At 53.2% G+C, this 23631-nt stretch overlaps 3 protein-coding genes across 3 annotated transcripts; 2 read left to right on the plus strand and 1 right to left on the minus strand.

Moving 5' to 3' along the window:
• Window positions 1–3464, plus strand: LAMTOR2 (late endosomal/lysosomal adaptor, MAPK and MTOR activator 2). Its single transcript, XM_005867564.2, has 4 exons — window positions 1–220; window positions 517–679; window positions 2969–3058; window positions 3270–3464. Exons 1-4 carry the CDS (start codon window positions 153–155, stop codon window positions 3324–3326), a joined length of 378 nt encoding a protein of 125 aa, XP_005867626.1. The 5' UTR covers window positions 1–152; the 3' UTR covers window positions 3327–3464.
• A 977-nt stretch (window positions 3465–4441) lies between these two features.
• On the plus strand, window positions 4442–13746 carry RAB25 (RAB25, member RAS oncogene family). The gene is made up of 5 exons (XM_005867563.2): window positions 4442–4706; window positions 7813–8008; window positions 9212–9405; window positions 12926–13006; window positions 13401–13746. Exons 1-5 carry the CDS (start codon window positions 4664–4666, stop codon window positions 13526–13528), a joined length of 642 nt encoding a protein of 213 aa, XP_005867625.1. The 5' UTR covers window positions 4442–4663; the 3' UTR covers window positions 13529–13746.
• Window positions 13747–18317: 4571 nt separating this feature from the next.
• On the minus strand, window positions 18318–23629 carry MEX3A (mex-3 RNA binding family member A; the record flags this gene model as incomplete). Its single annotated transcript, XM_014540650.1, has 2 exons — window positions 18318–19931; window positions 23494–23629. Coding segments are annotated over 2 exons (1236 nt in total), but the record flags the coding sequence as incomplete, so codon positions are not given.
• Between the last annotated feature and the right edge of the window lie 2 nt (window positions 23630–23631).

Raw genomic sequence — 23631 nt, forward strand, 5'->3', positions numbered from 1 at the left:
GGCGGGGTTGACCCAGAACTATAAAGTCAGGCCGGGGAACTACAATTCCCAGAGCGCTTTGGAGCAGGGCAGTACCGGAAGCGGCTGGCGGAGCCCCGCAGGAGGCAATTCGAGGGTCTTGGTGCAAAAGTCCCGGCTTAAGAGTCGCAGGCATGCTGCGTCCCAAGGCTCTGACCCAGGTGCTAAGCCAAGCCAACACTGGAGGTGTCCAGAGCACCTTGTGAGTGTGGACCGAGGACCTAGTGACGAGCACAGGAGTGGGGCAGCGCGCGGCTCTCTGAGGGAGGGATGGGGAAGGATGTCGGGGAAGGGAAAGGGCAGCAGCTAGGGCAGCTGGCATGGAGGGCCCCTCAGGAAAATGGACATTGACATGCTGGGTGCTCGGGTCACGTTCCAGTACACACTCAGCCCAGACCCTTGCTTTCTAGAAGCGTCTGTGGCGGGGGCTGTGATGGGAACCCGAGGCTTTTACTCCCCACGCTGAGCACGTCGCTCTCCCTCCCTGTCCCTCGCCAGGCTGCTGAATAACGAGGGATCTCTGCTGGCCTACTCTGGCTACGGGGACACCGACGCACGGGTCACCGCAGCCATCGCCAGTAACATCTGGGCCGCTTACGACCGCAACGGGAACCAAGCATTTAATGAAGACAATCTCAAATTCATCCTCATGGACTGCATGGTATGGAGAGAGGAGCCACTTCCTCCGTCCCCAAAGGGGATCCCCAGGGGGTGACCTGTACCCCATGCTGGATGGTTGGGATCTATGGAGGATTGCTAAGATTTAGCGCCAGCAGCTTTTGTAACAGGCAGGATCTTATGCATCAAGTGGTGAGGGAGGAGCCCTGGATCCAGCATCTACCTGGAGTTGTGGTCTCAGCCAGCCACTTACCGTCTGAGGACCTTTGCATAAGTTATTTAACCTCTTTGAGCCTCCCTTCCTCACCTAAACTCTAAGGAGGAAACAATAATCCCCCCACCACCACCACCACCAACTCACAGGGTGGCTGTGAAGATCAAATAAGAGTGGAGAGAGGAACTGTAGAGGGAGGGGCACACAAAGTGTGGGCGTCCCGGATTCATTGACTTGCAGAACCATGAGAGTCTCCGAACCCTTGTCCCATCCCTTCATTTTACAGAGAAAGGTTCTGACGTCCAGAAAAGGGAAGTGGCCATTAGGTTGTGAACTTCTTGGAAACAGAAACTATGAATCCCTTTTGTTCCGTCAACAAATATTTAGGTCCCTGCAGTGTTCTCGGGACCAGGGGGGAAAAGTAGCAAACAGGACAGACAAAAACTGCAGCCCTAAGGCAGCTCCCAGTTTGACATGTCTTAAGATAAATGAAATGTGTACGCTTTGTAAAATAAGTTTGTAAATATGTTTTGTAAAATATGTAAGTTTAAAAAGTGTGCAGTACATTAGGTATTGAAAATGCTATGGGGGGGAAAAATGAAGCAAGGAAGTGAGATAGAGGGGGACATGAGCCAGGGACAATCTCACTGAAAAGGTGACGTTTTACCATAGATTTGAAGGAAGCTGGCAAGCCATGTGGCCGTCTGGGGGAAAACATTTCTGATAGAACAGCAGGTGCAAAAACCGTGAGGCAAAATGGTGCCGGGTGAAGGATCAACAAGGTTGATGTGGGTGGAGTGGCATGAGAATGGGAGAGGTTATTAGGAGATGAGGCCGGAGAAGCAGGGGTGCAGCACCTGATTCCCAGCACGCAATGGTTACCTGGTGAAAGTGAGCTGAGCCAAATTGAAAAGGCCCCAAGAGTGAAGGATTTGCACTGGTAGCTCAGCTGCCTACCTCTTTCTCACCCACTGCCCAACCGAGGATGCATTTCAGTTCAACTAATGACTCCTACTGGGTACCTGTCCTGGAGCTGGTGCTATAAGGCAATCACTTTCATTTTTTTAAAATATATTTTATTGATTTTTTACAGAGAGGAAGGGAAAGGGATAGAGAGTTAGAAACATCGATGAGAGAGAAACATCGATCAGCTGCCTCCTGCACACTTCCCACTGGGGATGTGCCCGCAACCAAGATACATGCCCTTGACCGGAATCGAACCCGGGACCCTTGAGTCCACAGGCCAATGCTCTATCCACTGAGCCAAACCGGTTAGGGCAAGGCAATCACTTTTAAACATTTGACCACAACCCAGCCATAAGAAACACATTTTAAGTCAGAGCCTGGTACACACATACTAGTATGCCCACAAAAACAAAAGTTGGCATGAAACAGTACTTCCCTTACTACATGCAATGCACTTAATTTCTCTTCTTTCCTTTTTCTTTCTTTTTAAAATATATATCTTTATTTAATTCAGAGAGGAAGGAAGAGGAAGAGAGAGAGAGAGAAACATCAATTATGAGAGAGACTCATAGACTGGATGCCTCCTGCATGCCCCACACTGGGGGTCAAGCCCAAAACGGAGGCCTGTGCCCTGACCAGGAATGGAACCGTGACCTCCTGGTTCAGAGGTCAACCCTCCACCACTGAACCACGCTGGCAGGCTTCCTTTTTCTTTTAATATTGATCACCCTTCTTAGTTGATCTAACTCTGGGGTCAAACCTACAGTTTGAAAAACATCACCATGGGGAAAGAGGGAAAATATGTTGGGTGACTGCTTTCAAGCCCCTTACAGTGTGTTGGGGGTGAACCCATCATAATGACATCACCCATTTGGATAGCCCTTTGCAGATCCCAAACCCCTTCCTGTGTACTAACACCTTCCCCAACTGGTTACAGGAAGAGAATCTGAGTTTCTGGGAGACCGAGTTTCCCAGGGTAACTGGGTCAGTAGGTCCTGTGCTACGGCTGGCATCTGAGTGTAGGACCCCATGTCCAGGGCTGTGCCCAGGGCATGGAAGGAGGATACAGTCTCTCCCAAGAGGACTCCTTGAGGAGAGAGGGAGCTGAGGGTGCCAAGCCGAATATCACATCCTACGATATCACCCCTCCAGGAGGGCCGTGTAGCCATCACCCGAGTGGCCAACCTTCTGCTGTGTATGTATGCCAAGGAGACTGTTGGCTTCGGAATGCTCAAGGCGAAGGTGTGTATGTGCCCATCCCTCTCCAACCCCAGGCCTGGCCTCTGTTCTTTATCACCACTCCCATCCCCACCACTTTCCTAATGTCCCCATGTCACCCAGTCCATGACGTGGGGCTAGGGGCTGGGTTCTCAGCATTGGGAGTCTACCCGGATTTGGGATCCCTCTCACGGCAGGCCGTGTGTGGCACTGATTTCTCCTCCCCCTCTCGCAGGCCCAGGCCTTGGTGCAGTACCTGGAGGAGCCCCTCACCCAAGTAGCAGCATCGTAATGGTCACTGATGGAAGTAGGGGCCAGACGAGAGAGCTGACTCTTTGGAGGGACAAGGCCCCCTGGGGGACCCTTCCTGGACTGTGGGGGGAGGGTGGGACTTTGTTTTTTCCAAGAATAAATTTCACTCCTGTCGTGTATTTTTTTTCAATATGTTTTTATTGACTTTAGAGACAGAGGAAGGGAGAGGGAAAGAGAGAGAGAGAGACATCGATGAGAAAGAAACATTGATTGGAAGTGAGCTCCAAGGAGCAGGGGGACAGTGGGGGTCACGTTGGACAAAAACAATATGGGGCCTGAGAGTTCAGTGTCCTTCAGTCCTGACTTCGGTAGGGTGCCTTTTCCACCCTTTAGGTTGGGAGGGGCCACCCCTTTGTTGTTCTTCTCTCAGATATTCACACGCTCACCCAGACCTCCAGATCCTGAAGCCCTTTGCAGATAGGGTGGCTCTGTTTTGAGGCCAAAGGTCCGGGGCAGTGATCTGAAGAAACTTGTCTCCAGATCCTGGCCCTATAGCAGACCCCTCACCCTGTCTGGCTGTTTCTGCCCCAGGTCTCCCCCTACCCAGTGTTCTTAGAGCAGGTCTGGGCAGGGAGCGGCCAGCCCGCTTCCCAGTGCTCTAGGAAGGGACCCATCCTAAGAAAGTAAGTAGGTGGCAAGTTCCAGCTCCACCCAGAGTAAGAAATGCTGCCCCTCCCAGGCCCTGGGCTATCAGGGAGGGGCAGAATTTGCTGCACCCAAGAGGCAACTCCCAGAGCTCTGCAGGGTCGTTGCCATCCTGTCAACCTTTCCCTTGGTGCCCCCAGTTGCCCCCCCGCCCCGGCACCAGAGGCTCTACAGGAAAAGAAGGCCAAGTAGGTTTCTGCTCCCTGAGGGACTGGTTCTCACTGGCAGCTGGACCTGTCTTGGCCACAGGTCCCAGGAGCCGAACAACATGCACTCAGTCCTCAGCTGGCTCTCTGAAGGCCCTGTCCCAACTTCCCCGACTGTCACCCTCTGGAGCCTGCTCACCTCATTGCGGGAGCCCGGCTGAGAGCAGACACCCAACCTGTCTAACCTGTCTGACGTCAGCGTCTCCACCCACCTGGGCCCCAGGTCTCCAGCCGGCCTGCTCTTCCTGTTCCTTCCGCAGCTTCCTTGCAGCACCTCCACCTGCCAGAGGTGAGCCTGCCCAGGCCTTGCCCCCCAATCCCTCTGGTTGCAGAAGTTTCTTTACCTCCAATGAGAGAAGGGGTAGATCCAGGTCTCTTAAGAGCTGAGGGCTGAGGGCGTTGAGGCAACGCATAGACCCGTCACCTCTGCCCCTGAGGACACCTGCGCCCTCCATGCGGAGCCAAGATGGGGAACGGAACCGAGGAAGATTATAACTTTGTCTTTAAGGGTAAGTTGGGGTTCCTAAAGGAAGAGGGAGCCTGGGACAGACCCAGAAGGAGACCCACAGAGGCAGTCCCTCCTGTTCATTTGTTGCTGTTGTTTTTTTAATCTCTTACCAGGACCCCCCAGGGCTCGTCATTCCTTTGTATAAGAAAGAAAGCTGCAAGCATGGGGGAGGGTCTGGTTACTGTAGCAAAAGTCTTAGGGCTGCCAGAATGCTCTGCGGTTGTAAATAATGAATGGTGCTGCTCTCTCTCTCTCTAATAGTGCCTAGTTAGGCTCCTCTGCCCCATTCCTAATGGAAGGCCAAGTTCCTAGGAATAGTCACCTGCTGCAGCATGAGAGATAGAGGTCAGACTTCTGAGAGGACTTCCCTCCTGGAGGGAGGGAGAAGCAGGCAGACCTAAGAGGGAAAAGTCATCGTTCTGGGCAGCTGTACAGAGAAGGAGAGAGGACAGGTTTCTCCGGCCGTGGGGCTGGGTGAAGATACAGGGGAGATGTGGTGAACTGGGAGCAGGGTCTAATAGGGCTCAGAGGACTCCTAGGGCCATAGCCTTCTGTCTGTCACCTGACAGGCAGACCCCCGGGCCCAAGTACCAGGCACCGGGTTCAGCTGGGCTGTCCCTGGAAGTGTGCACGTTTCTTTCCTGTTCTTTATTCTAAACTCCTGTGTTTGGCCCCCTTATCGTTCCCTGGCCCCCACATCCCCTTCACCGCCACACCTCCTTCAGAGCAGGGTGGACTGGCAGAGCCATGATCCCCTGTCCAGCCACCCCACCCCACGGCCTCTCCCAGCCGCAGCCCCACCCTCACTTGGGACACAGGCGAACCCGAACCCGTACTCCCAACTGCTCCTTTAGCATCTGCCTCTGATGCAGAGAGCGGCCACACCTGATCATCTTTCCCAGGATGAGGAGACTGGGCAAGAGCTAGCAAGAGTTTGGGGCACTGATACTACCGGTCACTACCTACCATTTATTTAGCCCTTCCTACGTGCCAGCCACTAGCTTATTAATCACCATAACAGCCCCCCAACGTTATTTGATTTTGAAAACATAATGGTCAGTGGAGCATAACAGTCAGGCGCCAGACAGAGAGTTCAAATCTCAGCCCTGCCACTCACGACTTACTGAGGTTGGGGTCTCCAGAAGCGGCCACTAAGAAGTTTGCCCTGAAAGATGTTCATTGTGTATCAACACCATTGAAAGGAAGGGGGAGGAAAGAGGACTGGACAGAGAGAGAAGTTAAACGGCCAAGTAGGATCGCCAAGCCTTGGGTGAAGGCAGGGAGCGCCGTGATACCCTGGCCTTGTTTGGGCACTGGATGCAGACGGCCCAGGAGAGGCACGGCCAGGCGAGGCTGCTCTGCGCCAGAGGCAGATGCCAAAGGAGCAGGCAGCTGGAGGCTGTCCGCTGACTGCACTGCCTGCAGCTGGGCTCAGTCCTTGCTGGCGGGCACATCTGGGCAGCACACCTGTGCTTACCTCACTGGCTGTGTTATCTTGTTCAAGCTGTTTAACCCCCCAAGTGCCTCCTTTATCTGTAAAAAGGCGATGATCCTAATCGTGGTCCTGGCTTCGTGGCACTGTCGTGAGGGTTAGATGAGTTAATACATGTAAAGGCTCTAGGACAGTGCCTGGCACTGAGTAGGAGTAGGCACTCCCTAAACTTTAACAGATGAGAACCAAGGAGCTTACAAAAGGTCACAAAGTGCCCTGGCTGGTGTGGCTCAGTGGATAGAGTGTCGGCCTGTGGACTGAAGGGTCCTGGGTTCCATTCCAGTCAAGGGCACGAACCTCGATTGGGAGGGATGAGTGTAGACTGGGTCCCCAATAGGAGAGAGACAGGAACACACAGACACACTCACACATCCTCTTACCATGCCTTTCTAGAATCATCCGGGGGGCTTCCTCTCACTCCGTATGCTTAGCTCAGTGCCTGTGCAATTTGTGAGCCTTGCTCGCATCCGCCCTGGTGGGTGAGGCTGGGCCCTGGACCCTGCCCTCCAGCTCAAAGGCTCTTCAGGGCCCTTCTGGCGGATGCTTGCCCCTGAAAGTCTGAAGGGAAAAATGCTGGCCCACCAACAACAGTCATGAGAGTAACAGTTTTGCACTCACTAGACCTTGGGCAATATCTCATTTATTTGTTACAGTAACCCATTAGGTAGGTACTATTGTTACTCCTATTTTTCATGTGAAAAAGAAGGTCAGAGAAGTTAATAACTTGCTGAAGGACACACACAGGGGGTCTAACATGTAGCCCCATTCAAGACTGACCCTCCTTGGGAACAACTGGATCCTAACTTTTTCTTTTTTTAATATATTTTATTGATTTTTTACAGAGAGGAAGGGAGAGAGATAGAGAGTTAGAAACAGCGATGAGAGAGAAACATCGATCAGCCGCCTCCCGCACATCTCCTACTGGGGATGTGCCCACAACCCAGGTACTTGCCCTTGACCGGAATCGAACCCGGGACCCTTCAGTCCGCAGGCCGACGCTCTATCCACTGAGCCAAACCGGTTTCGGCTGGATCCTAACTTTTTACACACACACACACACACACACACACACACACACTCCTCCATACCTCCCCGCTGGCCCAGACGTGCCGTCTGCTGAACTTTCTCCCCACCCACACTTCTAGCCCCACCTGTGCTTCCCGCACAAGCACACACACCGCCCCTCCCACTTGTCCTCCCAACTCAGTGCTCACATTCCCTACTCCAGGGATGTGCACCCTCCCCCAGACTCTGCCATCCCTGTCCGCATTCACACCCCTGCTGCCCTCCCCCCACCGCCCCTGAACCCCAACACCCACCACAGCCACACCACCATCGGGGTTGAGTTCTCCGCCCGCAGACGTCACCCATCACCAGAGCCGCAGGCTTGTCTCGTCAGACCAGGCCTGGGACCATGAGAGCCCCTTAGGCGAGTCCCGTTTTTGGCCCTTCTGCCCCGGATACACAGCATGGGAAGGTGTAGGCCCCAGTCTCTGCCAGGAGCCCCTGCTCCCTCCCAGTTTTCTGAGAGCAGCTCCCCTGTGCTGACGAGCAGACCCTCCAGGCTCAGTAGGCTTGGGGGCTCGGCCCAGCTCACCCCTTGTCTCTCCTTCAGTGGTGCTGATCGGTGAGTCCGGAGTGGGGAAGACCAACCTGCTGTCCCGATTCACTCGCAATGAATTCAGCCACGACAGCCGCACCACCATCGGGGTGGAGTTCTCCACCCGCACTGTCATGCTGGGCACTGCTGCTGTCAAGGCTCAGATTTGGGACACGGCCGGCCTGGAGCGGTACAGAGCCATCACCTCCGCGTGAGCCTGGGCTGGGGGACTGCCGGGGTGTGAGGGTGCGGGGAAGTCAGGGAACACCTCTGGAGGAGAGAGGGGTGGGGAGGAGGCAAGGACACTCAGCAGTGTCCTTCCTGGTGGGGTCACAGGACGCGTGGAGACACAAATGCTATGAGCCATGCATAGTCGGAGACGGGATATAGTGACACTTTCTACTAGGACTAAAACAGGAGTCACTGCCCCCACTTTCTAAGTAAGCCTTTGCTGTGTGCCCAGGATGGCACAGGCCCTTTATTTGGGCATTTTAGTCAATCCCCAAGGGACCATAGGAGTAAAGTGCTCTCCTAACCCCTGTTTAAATACAAACTTGTAGCTCAAGGAAGTGAAATCCAGGCAGAGCTGAGATGGGGCCAGGCTCCAGGGAGTGAGGGCACCCCTCACTTCTGCACAGTGCTCTGCACTTGGCACCCTTTAGCATCCAACCACAAAGGTGAGGGCCGGACCCCTCGACTGCATTTTACAGACTCAGGATGCCACACGCAGTGTCCCCAGTCAGTGTCGGCCGGATCTGAGAAAGGTGGTCCGCGGAGGTGTGGTGGGGGCAGTCCCTGCCAGGGGCAGGAAGCTGGAGTCGGGCTGTGCTTACACACATCACTCTCGGACTGGTCACCTGACCTCTTGTGAGCCTCCGTTACGTATCACCAGTCTGCAGAAGCTCCAGGAGTGAACCTCAGTGCCTGCAAGGATGCATCCGATGCTCAGCGTAGGGACTGCTGCATGGGGTGGGCATGTGGCTGGTCCTAGACAGACGGCCATGAGAGAGAAGAGGGTGCTGAGGGCCAAGGAGCCAGGTGAGGGAGACCTTGGAGGTGGGGCATCCAGGAGACACACTTGACCAGGGCCCGGGGATGCACTGGCGGATAGCAGGGGCTAAAATCAGAACCAAGGACCTGGGGAAGCAGAGGGGCCAGGAGGGAAGGAGGGAGCCAGTGGTTGTAGAGCAGGGAGGGCGTCTTCAGAGCCTCCGCGACCGGCATTCCTGAAGGCTCTCAATGTCGGCAGCAGGGCCTCGGGCTGCCCGGTTTGGGTTTGCGTCCCTATACTCCAGTTCTCCTATGTCCCCATCTCCAGGACTCAACTCTAGCTTTTTGGCTTGAGGCTTGGCTCTGAGGCTGGGCCCAACCACCTTGACCTTGCCTCTCTGTCCACCCCTCCCACCCCACCCAGGTACTACCGTGGTGCGGTGGGGGCCCTGCTGGTGTTCGACCTAACCAAGCACCACACCTACGCCGTGGTGGAGCGCTGGCTGAAGGAGCTCTACGACCACGCCGAGGCCACCATCGTCGTCATGCTTGTGGGCAACAAGAGCGACCTCACCCAGGCCCGGGAGGTGCCGAGTGACGAGGCCCGCATGTTCGCTGGTAAGAGCCTGCCAAGACCTGGGCTGACCTCTCCACCCACCCACACTGGTCCCTCCCAGGTCCTCCTACCTTCACCCCCTCTTCTTCAGGGTCAGCCCTTCCCCTCTGTGACCCTGTTTCTCTTGATGTCCCACCCCTTGCCCTGAGATTGTCTCTATGGGTAATTATTTATAGTTGAGTTTATTTATTTATTTATTTACTATATTTTTATTGATTTCAGAGAGGAAGGGAGAAAAAGAGAGAGAGAGAGAGAAACATCAATGATGAGAGAGAATCATTGATCAGCTGCCTCCTGCATGTCCCACGCTGGGGATCGAGCCTGCAACCGGGGCATGTGCCCTGACCGGTAATGAAACCGTGACCTCCTGGTTCATAGGTTGACCCTCAACCACTGAGCCGCTGGCCGGGCTATAGTTGATTTTAAGACAGCCCCACCTTGCAGCGCTCAAAGATCCAAAGTGTGGCAGCTGGGCTCCCCTTGACTATCTCCAGTCACACTTTCCTGAGGCGTCCTCCGGGGTTTCAAGGCAACAAGATACAGTGGTTAAGTGTGTAGGCTCAGGACTCCCAACAGCCCAGCCTGACATCTCTGGGCCAGTTACTCTATGTGGGATGCTGAGCGAGTTCTTTCACATTCTCTCTCTGTGTTTCTGGGCCTCAGCTTCCTCTTCTATAGATGGGATAGTATTCAAGGAGGAGCCAAGATGGCTGTGTAGGTAAAAACAGTACTTGCATCCTTCCACAACCACATCAGAATTACAACTAAAATACAGAACAACCATCATTCGGAACCGCCTGAAAGCTGGCTGAATAAAAGCTCTACGACTAGAGAATTAAAGAAGAAATCACATTGAGACTGGTAGGAGGGGTGGAGGCGCTAAAAGGGCTTGTCCAACAGCCCAGGATTCCATTGTCAGGAAGAGAAGTCCCTGTAACTTTGAGCTGTAAAAACCAGCGGGGATTGTGGCCGAGTGACAGGGAGGCAGCCGGAGACCCAGGCAGTTCAGCTAGAAAGGGGGTCTGAGGTATGTAAGACACTCTGAGCTCGGGATGAGGTAATGCACGTTGAGGGCTTCCGAGGGTCATTGCAGGATAAGACGAGCAGATGCTTAGTAAATAGAAGTTTGTTCTGCCCTAGAGATAGGTCAAGAGAGGTTATCTTTGATAATCTCTTATTATGGGCAGGGCCCCTAATTCAAGTACCACAGAGGCATGTCTTGGGGTGACTCGTTCTGAATCCCCACAAGATTCTGAAACCTACATTATGGTCATTGAGATGGAGACTCTGCCACCACCGAGCCATGTCGGTTTGGACATTACCTCTCTGGTTTTAGTTGTTTCTTTTATAATCCAAAGGATAAAACCAGATGACCTCTAAGGAACTTACCTTAGGATCTATGATTTCTCCTGGAATACTGAGATGGTTTATTTTCTTGAAATGTGTCCTTGAGCTGTCATTCATGGGTGACATGTTAATCCCTTGCTGGAAACGGAATGCATCACACTGCTATTACAGTGGAACCTCGTTTCTTGAATGTCTCCCATCTTGAACAATTCGCTTTTCAACCTGACAACCCTTTCATGCTGATACCTGTATGATCAGTCACACATTTCCCAGGTGACAAACAGAGAGAATGCATGAATATGAGTCCGTTTACCATTGTTAAAATCTCAGGATAGTGTGCTGTGAATATTTTTGTGTTGTTTTTTTTTTTTTTGCTGCTTTTAATTATTGTTAAATTTTCATTTTTTTTACTGTACATTTCCTTTCCTTTTTATTAAATGTTCATTTACATTTCATGTCCTTTTTGTTTTTAAAGTGTTTATTTATAGATTAAGCAGTACAGTAGACATGTCCTGTATATAAAAAAGACTAAATCAGGGAATCATTTGGGAGTCTGGAGCGGATTAATTCAATTTACATTATTTCTAATGGGAAAGAATGATTCAGTTTTCAAACAGCCTTCTAGAATGAATTAAGTTCAAGAAACGAGGTTCTACTGTATGTTCTTTAAGGTGGGGTTATTAAAGTTAGCCAGAATGTTAGGCCCAATCTAAGCATAGACATAGAAGTTACATGACTGAGATTGGTAAACAAAAAATTCCTGCAAAAAAAAAAAAAAATTCCTGCAAGGGAAACACATTTTTGCTTCTATTAATCTCCCCCCTTCCCTCTCTTGCTCCATGACCTTATTTCATCACTTACTTCCTCTGCTAGAGTCTTCAAATTCTCCCTCAGATAGGATGTGTCCTAACCCACAAATATGAGCATTTTGTATTCTTGTAATATTTTCTCTTATCATCTTGGAATAGAAGTCTGAACCTACTGCTTTCACTCCTCAGTCCGATGCAACTTTAATTTGTACCACTCAGCCCTAGCTGGTTTTGCTCAGTGGATAGAATGTTGGCCTGCAGACTGAAGGGTCCCAGGTTTGATTCCAGTCAAGGGCACATGCCCAGGTTGCAGGTACGATCCCCAGTAGGGGGCATGCAGGAGGCAGCCGATCAATGATTCTCATCATTGATGTTTCTTTTGATTGATTTTTAAAAAAATGTATTTTTATTGATTTCAGAGAGGAAGGGAGAGGGAGAGAGAGATCAAAACATCAATGATAAGAGAGAATCATTGATCAGCTGCCTCCTGCACGCCCCCCACTGGGGACCAAGCTCGAAACCTGGGCATGTGCCCTTGGCCAGAATTGAACCTGGGACCCCTCAGTCCACAGGTTGATGCTCTAAATACTGAGCCAAACCAGCCAGGGCTCATCATTGATGTTTCTATCTCTCTCTCCCTCTCCTTTCCTCTCTGAAATCAATAAAAGTATATTTTAAAAAATCCTATATAATAAAAGGCTAATATGCAAATTGTCCCCTCCACTGGGAGTTCAACCATGGGGCGGGGCCAGCCAGCTGACAGCCCTCAGCCCTTCCCCCTGGCTGGCCCAGCCCGATTTGCCCCAATCAGGGCAGGCCGGCCGGGCCCCACCTGTGCACAGATTCGTGCACCAGGCCTCTAGTAAATGAATAAAAGAATTACTGTTTGGCCTTTAAAAAAAAATTTATACCACTCTATTGAAATGTTTCTTATAAAAATTGTGAATGACTACATATCTGCCAACAAAAAGGAGGGGGGATGGTATTCAAACCTACTTCACAGGTTGTTTTAAGAATTAAATGAGCTGCCTGGTTGGTGTGGCTCAGTGGTTGAGTGTCAATCTATGAACCAGGAGGTTACGGTTAGATTCCCGGTCAGGCACGTGCCTGGGTTGCAGGCTTGATCCCCAGTAGGGAGTGTGCAGGAGGCAGCCAATCAATGATTCTCTCTCATCATTGATGTTTCTCTCCCTCTCTCCCTCTCCCTTTCTCTCTCTGAAATCAATAAAAACATATTTAAAAAAAAGAATTAAATGAGCTACACATGCCAAGGGTTTAGCACATAGTAAGCTATATAATAAGTAAATAAATATTGTTACTATTGCTTTTGACCCCACAATTAATGGTGTGTTTCCTTTCCTGTCAGAAAACAATGGGCTGCTATTTCTGGAGACCTCAGCCCTGGATTCCACCAACGTGGAGCTGGCCTTTGAAACTGTCCTTAAAGGTTAGAGCCCCTGCCTCTATTTGGCACCCCATTCCAACCCCAGGCTTGCACGGGCAGTGGTAGGAATGCAGACACCCAGCCCTCTCCACCCCAGCTGGTTCCTCAGCACCTCTGTGGGTCCCCAGCCTCCTCAGAGCCTCCCACCACCCCCTCAGACATTCCCTAGTGCTGCCCCACCCCACTGAGCCTGGAGCTTAGGGAAGGAACCAGAAGGCCACACTTCTCAGGGAGCGGAGTCTTGGTCCTTCCCCACCCAGGTAAGTAGAAGGGACAGGAACTCCACTTCCTTTCAGCAAAACCTCCTTTAAGTGCGACCACCCCTCAGAAGGGGGCATGTGGTGTGAGCCCAGGGAGCGTGGGCTTCTGAACTGACCACTCACCTCTCCCCTCTCAGAGATTTTCGCAAAAGTGTCCAAGCAGAGGCAGAACAGCACTCGGACCAATGCCATCACCCTGGGCAGTGCCCAGGCTGGGCAGGAGCCTGGCCCTGGTGAGAAGAGGGCCTGTTGCATCAGCCTCTGACCTTGGCTAGCACCAGCCCTGCCCTCACTAGCTTCCTAGTGAGGGTGCTCCCCAGCCCCACGCTCCAGGAACGTTCCCTGCCCTGTGGCTCCAGATGTCAGTGGCCTGTTCTCTGTTCACAGCCCCGCCGAGCTCTAAGGTCTTCATGCCCCCCACCCCCGTATTATCTGCTAACCTCACAGACTAGAGCTCTCCAATAAAGCTATTTTATATCCATGCCTGGCCATCCTGCTGCCTCCCTGCAACTCGCTCCTCTTCTGAGTCCCTGTTCCCCTTCCCTTCCCTTCCCCTCGCTCCATCCTCCCCGCTGCCCCCCAGGGCCAGCTGCCTCTGAAGTCCTGTGGTCTGGGGACAGTGCCAAGGGGGTGAGAGGTGCTCGCCCTTCCCTCTGCTAACCCCCAGAGTAGGGGGGGAGGGAGGACAGCATGATGGAGAGGGGGTATCTGGAAGGCAAGACAAAGGAGACCATCGGAGGGGACCATCTGGTGCCCAGGGCCCTGGTGCCAAGAACTGAGGTCACTCCAATGCCAGGGGTGAAGGGAGGCAGGGGAGATGGTAGGGAGGAGGGGGAGTCGGGGCCAGCCTGTTCTGTGTGCTGGGGAAAGGGCTTTAAGACTGGGAGGTGGAAGGTCCGTCTCCATCTGGTTTTCTGTCTGACCCCAAAGAAGAAGGGTTGGGGTGTAGGGACAGATTGCATCTGGTGGGGAGGGTGTGTCTCAGCTCTCTGCCCTTTCTCCATCAGCCCAGGAAGGCGGTCTCTAGTCTTCCCCTGTTCTGCAGGGCAGAGTGGAAGGAGGTCTGACGGCACCCCCAAGGAATAGAAGGGGTAAAATGGGTAGAAAAGGGGATTGAGCGTTTGGAGACTGGAGTTGGGAGCTGTGGAGAGCAGGCAGGAGCCACCCACCTCCTAAAGGTGAGCAGGGAGGGGCGCCCAGAATTACACTAGAGAGAACTCCCAGCTACAATCACAGTGGTCCCTCGCACACCACCACCCCCCACCCCTCGCCACCCCCAGGTGGTTCAGATCCACACGCAGAGAAAGAAGCCAGAGCCTTAAGTAATAATACTTTTAATAAAATTAACTTCTTAATAGCACATTTAATACATTAACCCTCCCCCTTCTTGGTTTCTCTGCATTTTGTGCAACATCACTTTGACTCAATTATTCGTGGGTCCGTTTTGTTTCCCGCCTTTTATTTTGCTTTTGAACTATTTTTCCGTGGTGGATTTGTATGCGTCCTCACTAGATGCCTCAAATTAAGTCTGACCACAATCCTACTCTACTTTCTACAGTGGAGAGACCATCCCCCCTGCCCCAGGGCTGTCTCCACCTACCCACCCTACCCTACCCGCACCCTTGAGTGGAGAAGGGGAAGCCTTCCCCACCCCAGACACTACCTTCCCAAACTATGGGGGTTTCTAGGACAAAAAGAGCAGGGGGTAATCTGTCCCTAGGTGGGGGCGCGAAGAATAAATTGGGAAGAGGGAGATGTGTTTGGGGTTTAGGGCCAGGAGGGGCATGACAGAGTCACTGGTGTCATGGAGCAGGCTCTTCTTGCCAAGAGCCAAGGGACCTCCACCCCCACCCCCCCACCCCCCGGAGAGCCTGGAGGAAGGGGCCTGACCTTGACTGCAAGCGGGGGGTGTGTAGAAGGCAAGTGCTTAAAAAATTGATTTCTCGCCTGCAACAGCCAAGCTCCCCAATTTTCCGTGGGGAGCCATGTGCCCTCACAATGGCCAGAGCACAACGGATGATCCCTACCTGAACTCTTACAGATGGAGGTGGATGGAGCAGAGGACTAGGGTCACCCTGTGTCTCTGCTTCCCACCCCCTGCCTCTGTACGCTTGGGAGCCCCCTTTCCCAGTGGGTGGAAAGTCCTTGGAATTGAACTTCTATGAGACAGTAAAGCATGTTGCAAACCTGTAAAGCACGGTGCAGCTTTAAAGGAGAGCGGGTGAGACTGACTCCTCTGCTGCCAAAAGCCAAGTGGAAGATTGGGTAGGAGCAGGGATGGGGCAGGGACCCCGTCTCCCGAAGCTGAGAAGTGTGCGTATGCATGTGTGTGGAATGACCTACCAGGCTCTTGAATCAATCTGTACCACTGGCGGTGACACTTCAAGGACTTCCTCAGTTAGGCTTAGGGACCTCACCGAGAGCCCCAAGAATGGACATAATCACTTTGGAGCAAGGGCTCCCCAACAGAGACAAAGGAGTGGCCCGGATGGTAGGCCCCCAGTGCTGGGATGCAGAGCAAGGGTGCAGGCTCCCCCGCCTCTGCTGCCCCCACCTGGTTGAAATGATCAGTGTCCATCCGTTTAAAGGCCCCGGGAACTGAGCCCCTCATCGATTTGTCCTACAAGTTAAAAATCCAAGGATTCTCAGAATCAACCCCAGCAGACTAGAAGCTCCCAACCTTAACTAGCCATTTGCTTCCACCCTGATATCTGAAGATGGGTGACTCAGCCACTTCCCTCCTCTAGTTTCCTTTTGTTACGACGTTTATACATTCTACTGGACCCAGGGGCCCGCAATGCTACTAAACTTTTAAGCTATCTGAATAGTCTACTAAGTAACTAGTAATTCTCTTTTTTCTCTAGGATTATATGAAATAAATTTGAATTATTATTAATAATTATTATTTTGTAGTATTTTCTTTTAAACCCCTCAGTTTCTTCTCTCTCATTTTTGGTTAAAAACAAAAACTATTTCTCTTAAATCTCAGACCTCTCTGAGGGTCCTGGGGGGGCCTGCTAGGCCTCTCTTCTGGACTTCCCCCTCCTCACTTGCCCCTGAGACAGGGGCAGGGGCAGGGGAGCACCCAGGATCCTCAATCCTCCAGCTTCTTCCTTTCTTGTTAATTCCTTTCTTTGTTTGGCTCTGCCAGCTCCCCCGAGGGGGAGGGGGAGAGGAGAAGGGAGCCCATGGAATGAAATCCAATCCACTTGCAGGGCCCCAGCGGGACCAGGTTCCCTCAGCCGCCATCCATCCCAGGATGCTCCTCCTCCCCCAAAGCAAGTGACATTCCTCCCCAAAAGAAAAGTGGGGGAAAAAGGAACGTAAACCTGAACATATATTAAAAAACACTTTTTTTTTAAGATTTAACTCTGAATACAAATGTATTTTTTCTTCTCTCCCTACATATATTCTAAACCTTCTAAAGTTTTTTTTATTTTTTAAGGATCACTTTATCATAAAATAAAATATCCTTTTCATATAATAAATTACCTAATAAAAAGTCTTTTTTTTTCATATTAGCCCAGGTTCTTTGCTACATTTATACGGTAATAAACGCCTTTATTAAAATAGAATATTAAATTATAAAGAACTGCTTTTTTTTTTTTTTGCTATTTTTGTTTTCTCTGTTGGTCGCCTATCTCGCTCCCTCTCACGCTCTCTTTCTCACCTCTACTTTGTCTCTCACTATGTGTGTTCTGCGTTTGTTTCTAGGTTTGGCTCAATTAGTAAGGGTGGGATTGAATCTTCCGAGCCCCCTAATGTAACAGTCTTCTGCCTTTGTGGGTAAGGAGTGGAGAGGGGGAGGGGAATCCACAGACAGGCATCCCTTCTCTGCCCCAGCCCCCCACCTCCCCTGGGCAACCCATTTGGTTTGGTTTCTATTGTACAGACATCTCAGGATGGCTCACATTGGCTGGAAGGAGGGAAGTTGTCACAGGCCAGTTTTCCTGGCTGTGACCTCCTTCCTCTCCCCTCCCTGGCTGGTGGTGGAGGGGAAGGCTGTGGAGAGTTAATTCCCAACAGGAGGAAGGAGGGGAGGAAATCCCCTCTGTACCCCCATTCCTGCACCCTCTCTCCGTCCAGGAATGGGACTCCAGAGCTTACGTGCTCAGAGATCACTTACAATAGTCCCACCTCACTATATACAAGAATTTCCTGGGACCCCCCCCCCAGGGACTCCAATCCCCCATCCTCTCCTGGCCCGCCAGCGGAACTAGGAGGGTGGGAGGCTGGTGGCAGCCCCAAGGGAGCAGTAGGGAAGCAGCGAAGGGGGTGTAAGGCCTGTAACATGATTCAGAACAGCCGCACCCCAATCCTGCTTAGCCCTGGAACTGACCCCTCTCTGAAGACCTGGCCACTCTTCTCAACCACAGTGGGTAGGACAGACACTTCATCATCTGCTCACTGATAAGGGTTGGTGTGAGGTCGAGAGGGGCGCAGGGAGTCGGGTATTGCTCCTTGAAACAACAGACCCACTCCCTGGCTCCCCTCCTACCACTGCCATGAAATCCAGTCCAAGAACTGCCCCCTAAATGTAATGCCCAAGGAGGGTAAAGGTGGAGGGTTGGCCCTTTATGTACCCCAGTATTAGTCCCCTCCTCAAGTTTTCACTGAGAATGGGGATACATTCCATCACGAATGTGAGGTGCATCTTTGGAGGAGTGGGGAAAGAGGGCCTCTAGATGCCAGAGAAATTAGGGGGGACCACCAAAATGTCCTTCCCCCAAGCGGATGGTATCCCCAAAGCTGCGCTAGAAGGGGCAGAAGGGAGGGGGAAGAAGGGAAGAAACAGAAAGACGGGGTGGGAGTAAAGAGAGGAGCTGGGGAAAGAGCAAAGGAGAAAGGAGAACCCAAAGGGAGGAAGAACAGGAGGAGAGAGGAGGGAAAAGCTGGAGGGGGCAGCGGAGCCTCATCCAGATCCTTCTAGCCCAACTTTGTGGAGACAGACAGGTCTGAGCCCTTAATTGATTGGCATGCTTCCCCACCCCCTACAGCCTACACAGGCTTCTGAAAGGGCCCCAACCCCCTCCCATCTTGGAAACCTCGGAACAGATTCCCAAACAGGATATGGCAGTGGAGGGTCCAAAGGGTCATGCCAGGAGGTCAGCGGTCAGGACCAGAGGACTTGGGGATGGGAGAGAGCACCTCTATATACAGATGGTAATTCTCCCTCTCCCTTCCCCTCCCCTCCATAGAGGAAGGGGTAGTATGACACACTCAGGGGAGGTGGACAAAGGGGGTCAGGATGCCTTAGCTGCCACCGCTGGCAAAACAAAAGTTTCTCTTAGCTGCTTTCAGATTGAAGGGTGTGTTGAGGTATCAGAGTTGTAACTCTAGTAAAATTTCCAACCTGGCCCCCTCCCAACCTTTCAAGGATAGGGTGACCAGAGGGTCTCAAAGTGGCCCACCCTCCAGCCACCATCACCTCCCCTCCCCGCTCCCCAGCCAGGATCTCTAATCACCTGGCCCCTCGAATTGCTGATTTCCAAAAGGCTCTGGTGGAAACCAGCTCCAGGGGCAGGCCCCTGGGAAGTGGCCCCCGGAGGCGGGGGCAGGGGTGGGGGCTTAGGAGAATATTCTGATGGCTTGCGTGGCTGTGATGTGGCAGACGGGACACTCGGGGTCCGTCCTCTCACAGATGCGTACTGCACACTCCATGCAGAACAGGTTGTGTCCACAGGGCACGAGGGCAGCAGTCACCTCGCTTTCAAAGCACACCATGCAATCCCGCCCGCCCCCGGGACTCCGCAGGCCTCCCCCCCCAAGTTTGGAGAAGCCCTGAAGTGGCTCTCCAGGCGGGCGTCTCGGGAGTCCCGCCAGCTCCGAGGTGGCAGGAGAGCGGTGCACTCCTGGGGGACCAGCGCGTGTCTTGGCAGAAGAGGAGGAGGAGGAGGAGGCAGAGGAGAAGAGCACCGAGGAGGGCGTGGCGTTCTCCTGGCCTGCCCAGAGCGGGGGGCTGGTCTCCGCCACCCCGTAGTACACATCCTGCTTGCCCACACCGTAGCCGGGAAACAGGTACCCGCTGTAGCCAAAGTCCCCGCCCTGCTCACCCAGGCGTGGGGTCTCAAAGCCCGAGTCCACGGCGCACTCGCCGATGCAGCCCAGGCTGTTCTGCCGGAAGGTGGAGAGGGGCTTGCAGGCGGGCGGGTGCACTCGCCAGGCCTCGGAATAGCGGCTGTCCAGCGCGGCGTCGGGGCTCCCTGCCAGGAAGTCATTTTCATTGTTGTACTCGAGGATCTTGCCGGTGCGCACCGCGATGTGCGTCTCGATCTCCTCCCGTGCGCGCTCCACGTTGCCCGGGGCACCCGTAATCTCGAACACCGGGTCGCGGTCTCGGCTCGGCGTGATAATGTACGTGTTGGTCTGCTGCTGGATGCGCTTGATGGTGGCCCCCTTGGGGCCCACCACCAGCCCCACCACGCGGTAGGGCACCCGCACGCGAATGGTCACCTGGCCGGGCAGCGCAGGCGCCACGCCGAAGGCGGCACCCGACTTGTTGCGTGATGCTCGGATCATGGAGAAGTGCTCGGCCGCTGAGATGATTTCCCTTCGGGCTGTGGCCACGTCCTCCCGCCGCCCAGTCACCATGAACACTGGCTCCTCGCCCCGCACCGGGGTCTTGATGTAGGTGTTGGTCTTGGCCCTCAGAGCCTTAATCTTGCAGCCTGGGATAGAGAGGGAAGCGGGGAGAGAAAGAAACTCACTGAACAAGATTTGTGCCGGGACCAATAAGCTCCTGACCCTTACTCAGAGGCCCGCCCCCCGGAACCTCTCAATCTACCCTGTGAACCCCGCCCCCCAAACCACCCTGATTTGAACAATCCACTTATCTCAGATCTACCCAAGGTCTCTCTCAACCACATTTTTCAAAATGTAACAACTTTCCCTTGAATTCCATTCAGGACCTTCGAATTCATTTACTCCTTGAAACCCTGAAATAACCCTCCCAGAAAGCGGCTCACCTCAAATCTACATACTAATTCCTCCCCAACCGTGAGCTGTTCTCTCAACTTCTCTACTGATTCCTGGCTACTCACAAACTTCCAAATCACTGAATCTATCACACTGCCTTTCTATCCCCCCTCCCCACAATCTGTCACTGACTCTGATCTTTCCACAGAACTCCAAATGCACTCAGTAACCCCACAATCCACTGGGCCTCCATTCATTAAAAGTGTCCTCCAACCTACTCAGGGACCACCGACCCCCATCTGTTCTACGATCCCCTCCCCCATGGCATCCACCCATTAGTGTCTCTCAGTGTCTCCAATTCACAGCAGGTTTGCAGCAACTAGTGGAGTATGGGAGACAGGGAAGGGCCTGAGAATCAGTTTCAAGAGGGACAAGAGGAATATGAAGATAAAGAAAATGACGTGCGAGGGACAGGACTGAACCCCATAGTCACTCCTGCCACCCTGTCCCCTAAGAGCGGGAGAGCTGAGATGGGCTGGGGGCTGACTAGAGTGAGGGAGAAGGTATTCTGGACCCTTATTTCCACTTTGAAGTAGGAGTGGGTTAAAGCTGGGAGGTTGGGGAGAGAGGCAGGAAGAGAAAGAAGAAATCGGAGACAAAGAGACAAAGAGGGAGAAGGGGAAAGAGAAGAGTGAGCGAGGGTGGACGACAGCACCATCTCTAAAGGTTGCAGACCTCAATGGCCGACTGGCCAAGCCTCTCTCTCTCCTCTCCCGAGTTCCCTCTCTCTGCACCCAGCTTCACAGAGACTCACATCCTTTCTTGACGCACACAGGCCACATGTGTGAGTTTGCACACATAAGGACCTGAGAGCCGTGAGGTACTATGTGCTTTCTCTAAACAATACTTTCATGCACCTCTCATACTCACAGGGATTCCCTGGCTCAGCTTCCCTCCATCCCACTCCTCCATCCCTATCACCCCCGGCACAGGAACAGCACATTCCTATGCACGCCCACAACTTTCACCCCATTCACATAGAGATACATTCACACCCCTCTTCAGGTACATTCTCTTTCTCACTCCCCCACCACACTGCCTATCCCGAAAACCAACACCAGTCGTTCCAGTTTTCTGGAACTACTGCCCCAACTCTCCGTCCACAGGCCTGAGGAGAGCTTATTATTATTATTATTGTTGTTGTTGTTGTTATTAGTCTCCTTCCTCCACTCCATATGGTTCCTTCAACCATAGCAGATTGGTGTATGGGAGGGTAGAACGGGTTGGGGCAGCTCTCCTTACCTTCAAGAGACCTTAGAAAGGAGAATCTGCCCTCCCTTTTGTCCTCAGACTTCTTGGAAATTGAGAAGTCCTACCTGTTGTCGAGCTCACATCCTTGCTGCTTTAATGCCAGTAAACGACTGTCCGTAAGGCACGGAGAGTGGAGGAGCAGTGGCATTCCCTCTCACACAATGTCTACTCACATGGTGTCTGCTAGGCACCTGGGTTTTGGCTCTAACTTTTGGGTCCATAAACTTAAGTGAGCTAAATACCTTTGGGGGTTGGGGTGGGGTGAGGAGGACAGGCCAGGGCACGAGTACTTTAAGTACAAAAGCTAGCGGCCCGGAGTGCAGAACTGGTGGTGGAACTGACCCTAGGTTTTTGCAAGCCTAAAGAATCGCCTCTTGAAGGGAAGACCCCCGTGGCCTTCACCTTCCTAGAGGTCAAATATAGGGGCACTGACCCTGTAGCAGGAGAAGGGAGGTTAGACGAGAGGGAGGACTTCCATATACTTAAGGAATGAGGGGGAAGAGAGAAATCCCCTCTACTTTTATGAGAGACAGCTCCATCTGATGCGGAGGCAGAAGAGGAAAAATGACTCCATGAAATGCTGGGGCCTCCCAAGACCACCCTCCCACACCAGAAAGATATTAGTGTCCCCACCCGATTCCAGGGCTGTGGGTCCCTAGTTTCTGATAAGCGGAAATCCAACTTTTCAAATCAGAAATCTCAAGAGATGGAGTGGGGTGGGTGGGAATGAGGGCTGTGGAGGCCAGTGGCACCTTCCCCTCCTCCATTCTGGATCTCCGAGCAAAACCCCACCAACCCCCAGCACTAAGGGGGGTGAGGTGGGATGAGGAGCAGGGCCCCCTGGCTTCGCCTCCTCTCTTCCCCTGCCAGCGGCCGGCCTCCTCCCTCCCTCCCCAGCCGGAATGCAGCTCCTCTATTGTTCCCTACTGTGGGACAGCTCCTCCCCTGCTCCTTCCCCACCCCCACCTCACCAGCCCAGCCTTGCCATTTCCAAATCCGACCCCCCCAACAACTCCCCTTTGGGAAACTAGGAGAGGGAAGGGTCCCCAAGATTCCGTCTGCTCAATCTGGACAGTCACCAACACTCCGACCCCCACCGGTCCAAGGATGCTGGAGTGGAGGAGGGTGTGGTATCAGACTGACTACACTGTGTTAATTCTACATCCCTCCCCCAACGCACCCAGACACACGCCCTGCACCGAATCTCCAGGTGAAGCTTTCGCACCCCTCCCCCTAAGTATGTCCCCTACCACCCCGTCCTACTCTGGCACCACCAGAGACCCCTGTCCAGGCCTCTGGCCCCTGGCCTAGGCTAGCCCAGAACAAAAGCCTGAGAGGGAGAAGGAGAGGGCCACACCAGGAGGTGGACTTCCTTGGAGGCGCCCCTTCCCAAACCCCACAGACCGTTCAACTTTGGTGTGTGGGTGACCACAGGCTCCCCTCCTCCCAGGAGCCCCCCTTCCCATCTCTCCCCCCAGGCTGGGACCCTCCCATGAGCCACACCCCCTTCCATTCCTACACTTAGCCCAACAAAGAGACAGATACTCAGACTGGCTCCCCAGGCCAGGTCTCCCCCAAAGTGTGTAACTCCAGGCAGCTGGGGGTCCCAGGGGTACCCCCTCCCCAATCCACCAGCAGATACCAGAGCAGGGGCTTCTGAGTAACTCTTTGCACATTCTGCCAGTTTTTCTGGCTTTGAGTGGACACCCCCTCCGGACAGACAGCCTCTCTAGATTGGGAAACCAATCCCCTCCCTTTTCCCTCTCTCTTAAGAGAGGATATTTCTTTGTCTAAGGGCCGGGCCCTGCGGGAGGAAGGGTCTGGAGAACAGTCCGACTGGGGGTTCCAGGGAACTTTGTGGCACTAGGAAATCAGGGTTTGAGGAGGGCCCCCCTTTGTGGAGAAGGGACAGAGCCAGAGGTGGACGAGAGAGGAAATGAACTTTCCGCGCTAGGGATGGGGTGCCCCCCCCCCTCCAGCTCCGCGATCGGGGCGCCCTCTTACCTTGCCTGCCCACGATCTCGGCCACGTGCTCGGAGGTGGGCACGGGTACACACTCGGTGGTGTTGCTGCTGCCCTTCAGGCGCAGCTCGGCCTCTTTGTAGAGAGCGCAGAGCTTGGCGTCGCTGGCCCCTTTGGGGG

Source organism: Myotis brandtii, unplaced genomic scaffold (genome assembly GCF_000412655.1).
Source record: "Myotis brandtii unplaced genomic scaffold, ASM41265v1 scaffold250, whole genome shotgun sequence".
Lineage (NCBI taxonomy): Eukaryota > Metazoa > Chordata > Mammalia > Chiroptera > Vespertilionidae > Myotis > Myotis brandtii.

Bases quoted from the DNA above. Each gene is read 5' to 3' on its own strand.
- RAB25 (XM_005867563.2), top strand. From the start codon at position 4,664: ATGGGGAACGGAACCGAGGAAGATTATAACTTTGTCTTTAAGG. The intron at 4,707-7,812 runs GTAAGTTGGGGT...TCTCTCCTTCAG, and splicing joins TTATAACTTTGTCTTTAAGG to TGGTGCTGATCGGTGAGTCC. The intron at 9,406-12,925 runs GTAAGAGCCTGC...CTTTCCTGTCAG, and splicing joins CGAGGCCCGCATGTTCGCTG to AAAACAATGGGCTGCTATTT.
- LAMTOR2 (XM_005867564.2), top strand. From the start codon at position 153: ATGCTGCGTCCCAAGGCTCTGACCCAGGTGCTAAGCCAAGCCAACACT. The intron at 680-2,968 runs GTATGGAGAGAG...TCACCCCTCCAG, and splicing joins TCATCCTCATGGACTGCATG to GAGGGCCGTGTAGCCATCAC. The intron at 3,059-3,269 runs GTGTGTATGTGC...CCCCTCTCGCAG, and splicing joins TCGGAATGCTCAAGGCGAAG to GCCCAGGCCTTGGTGCAGTA.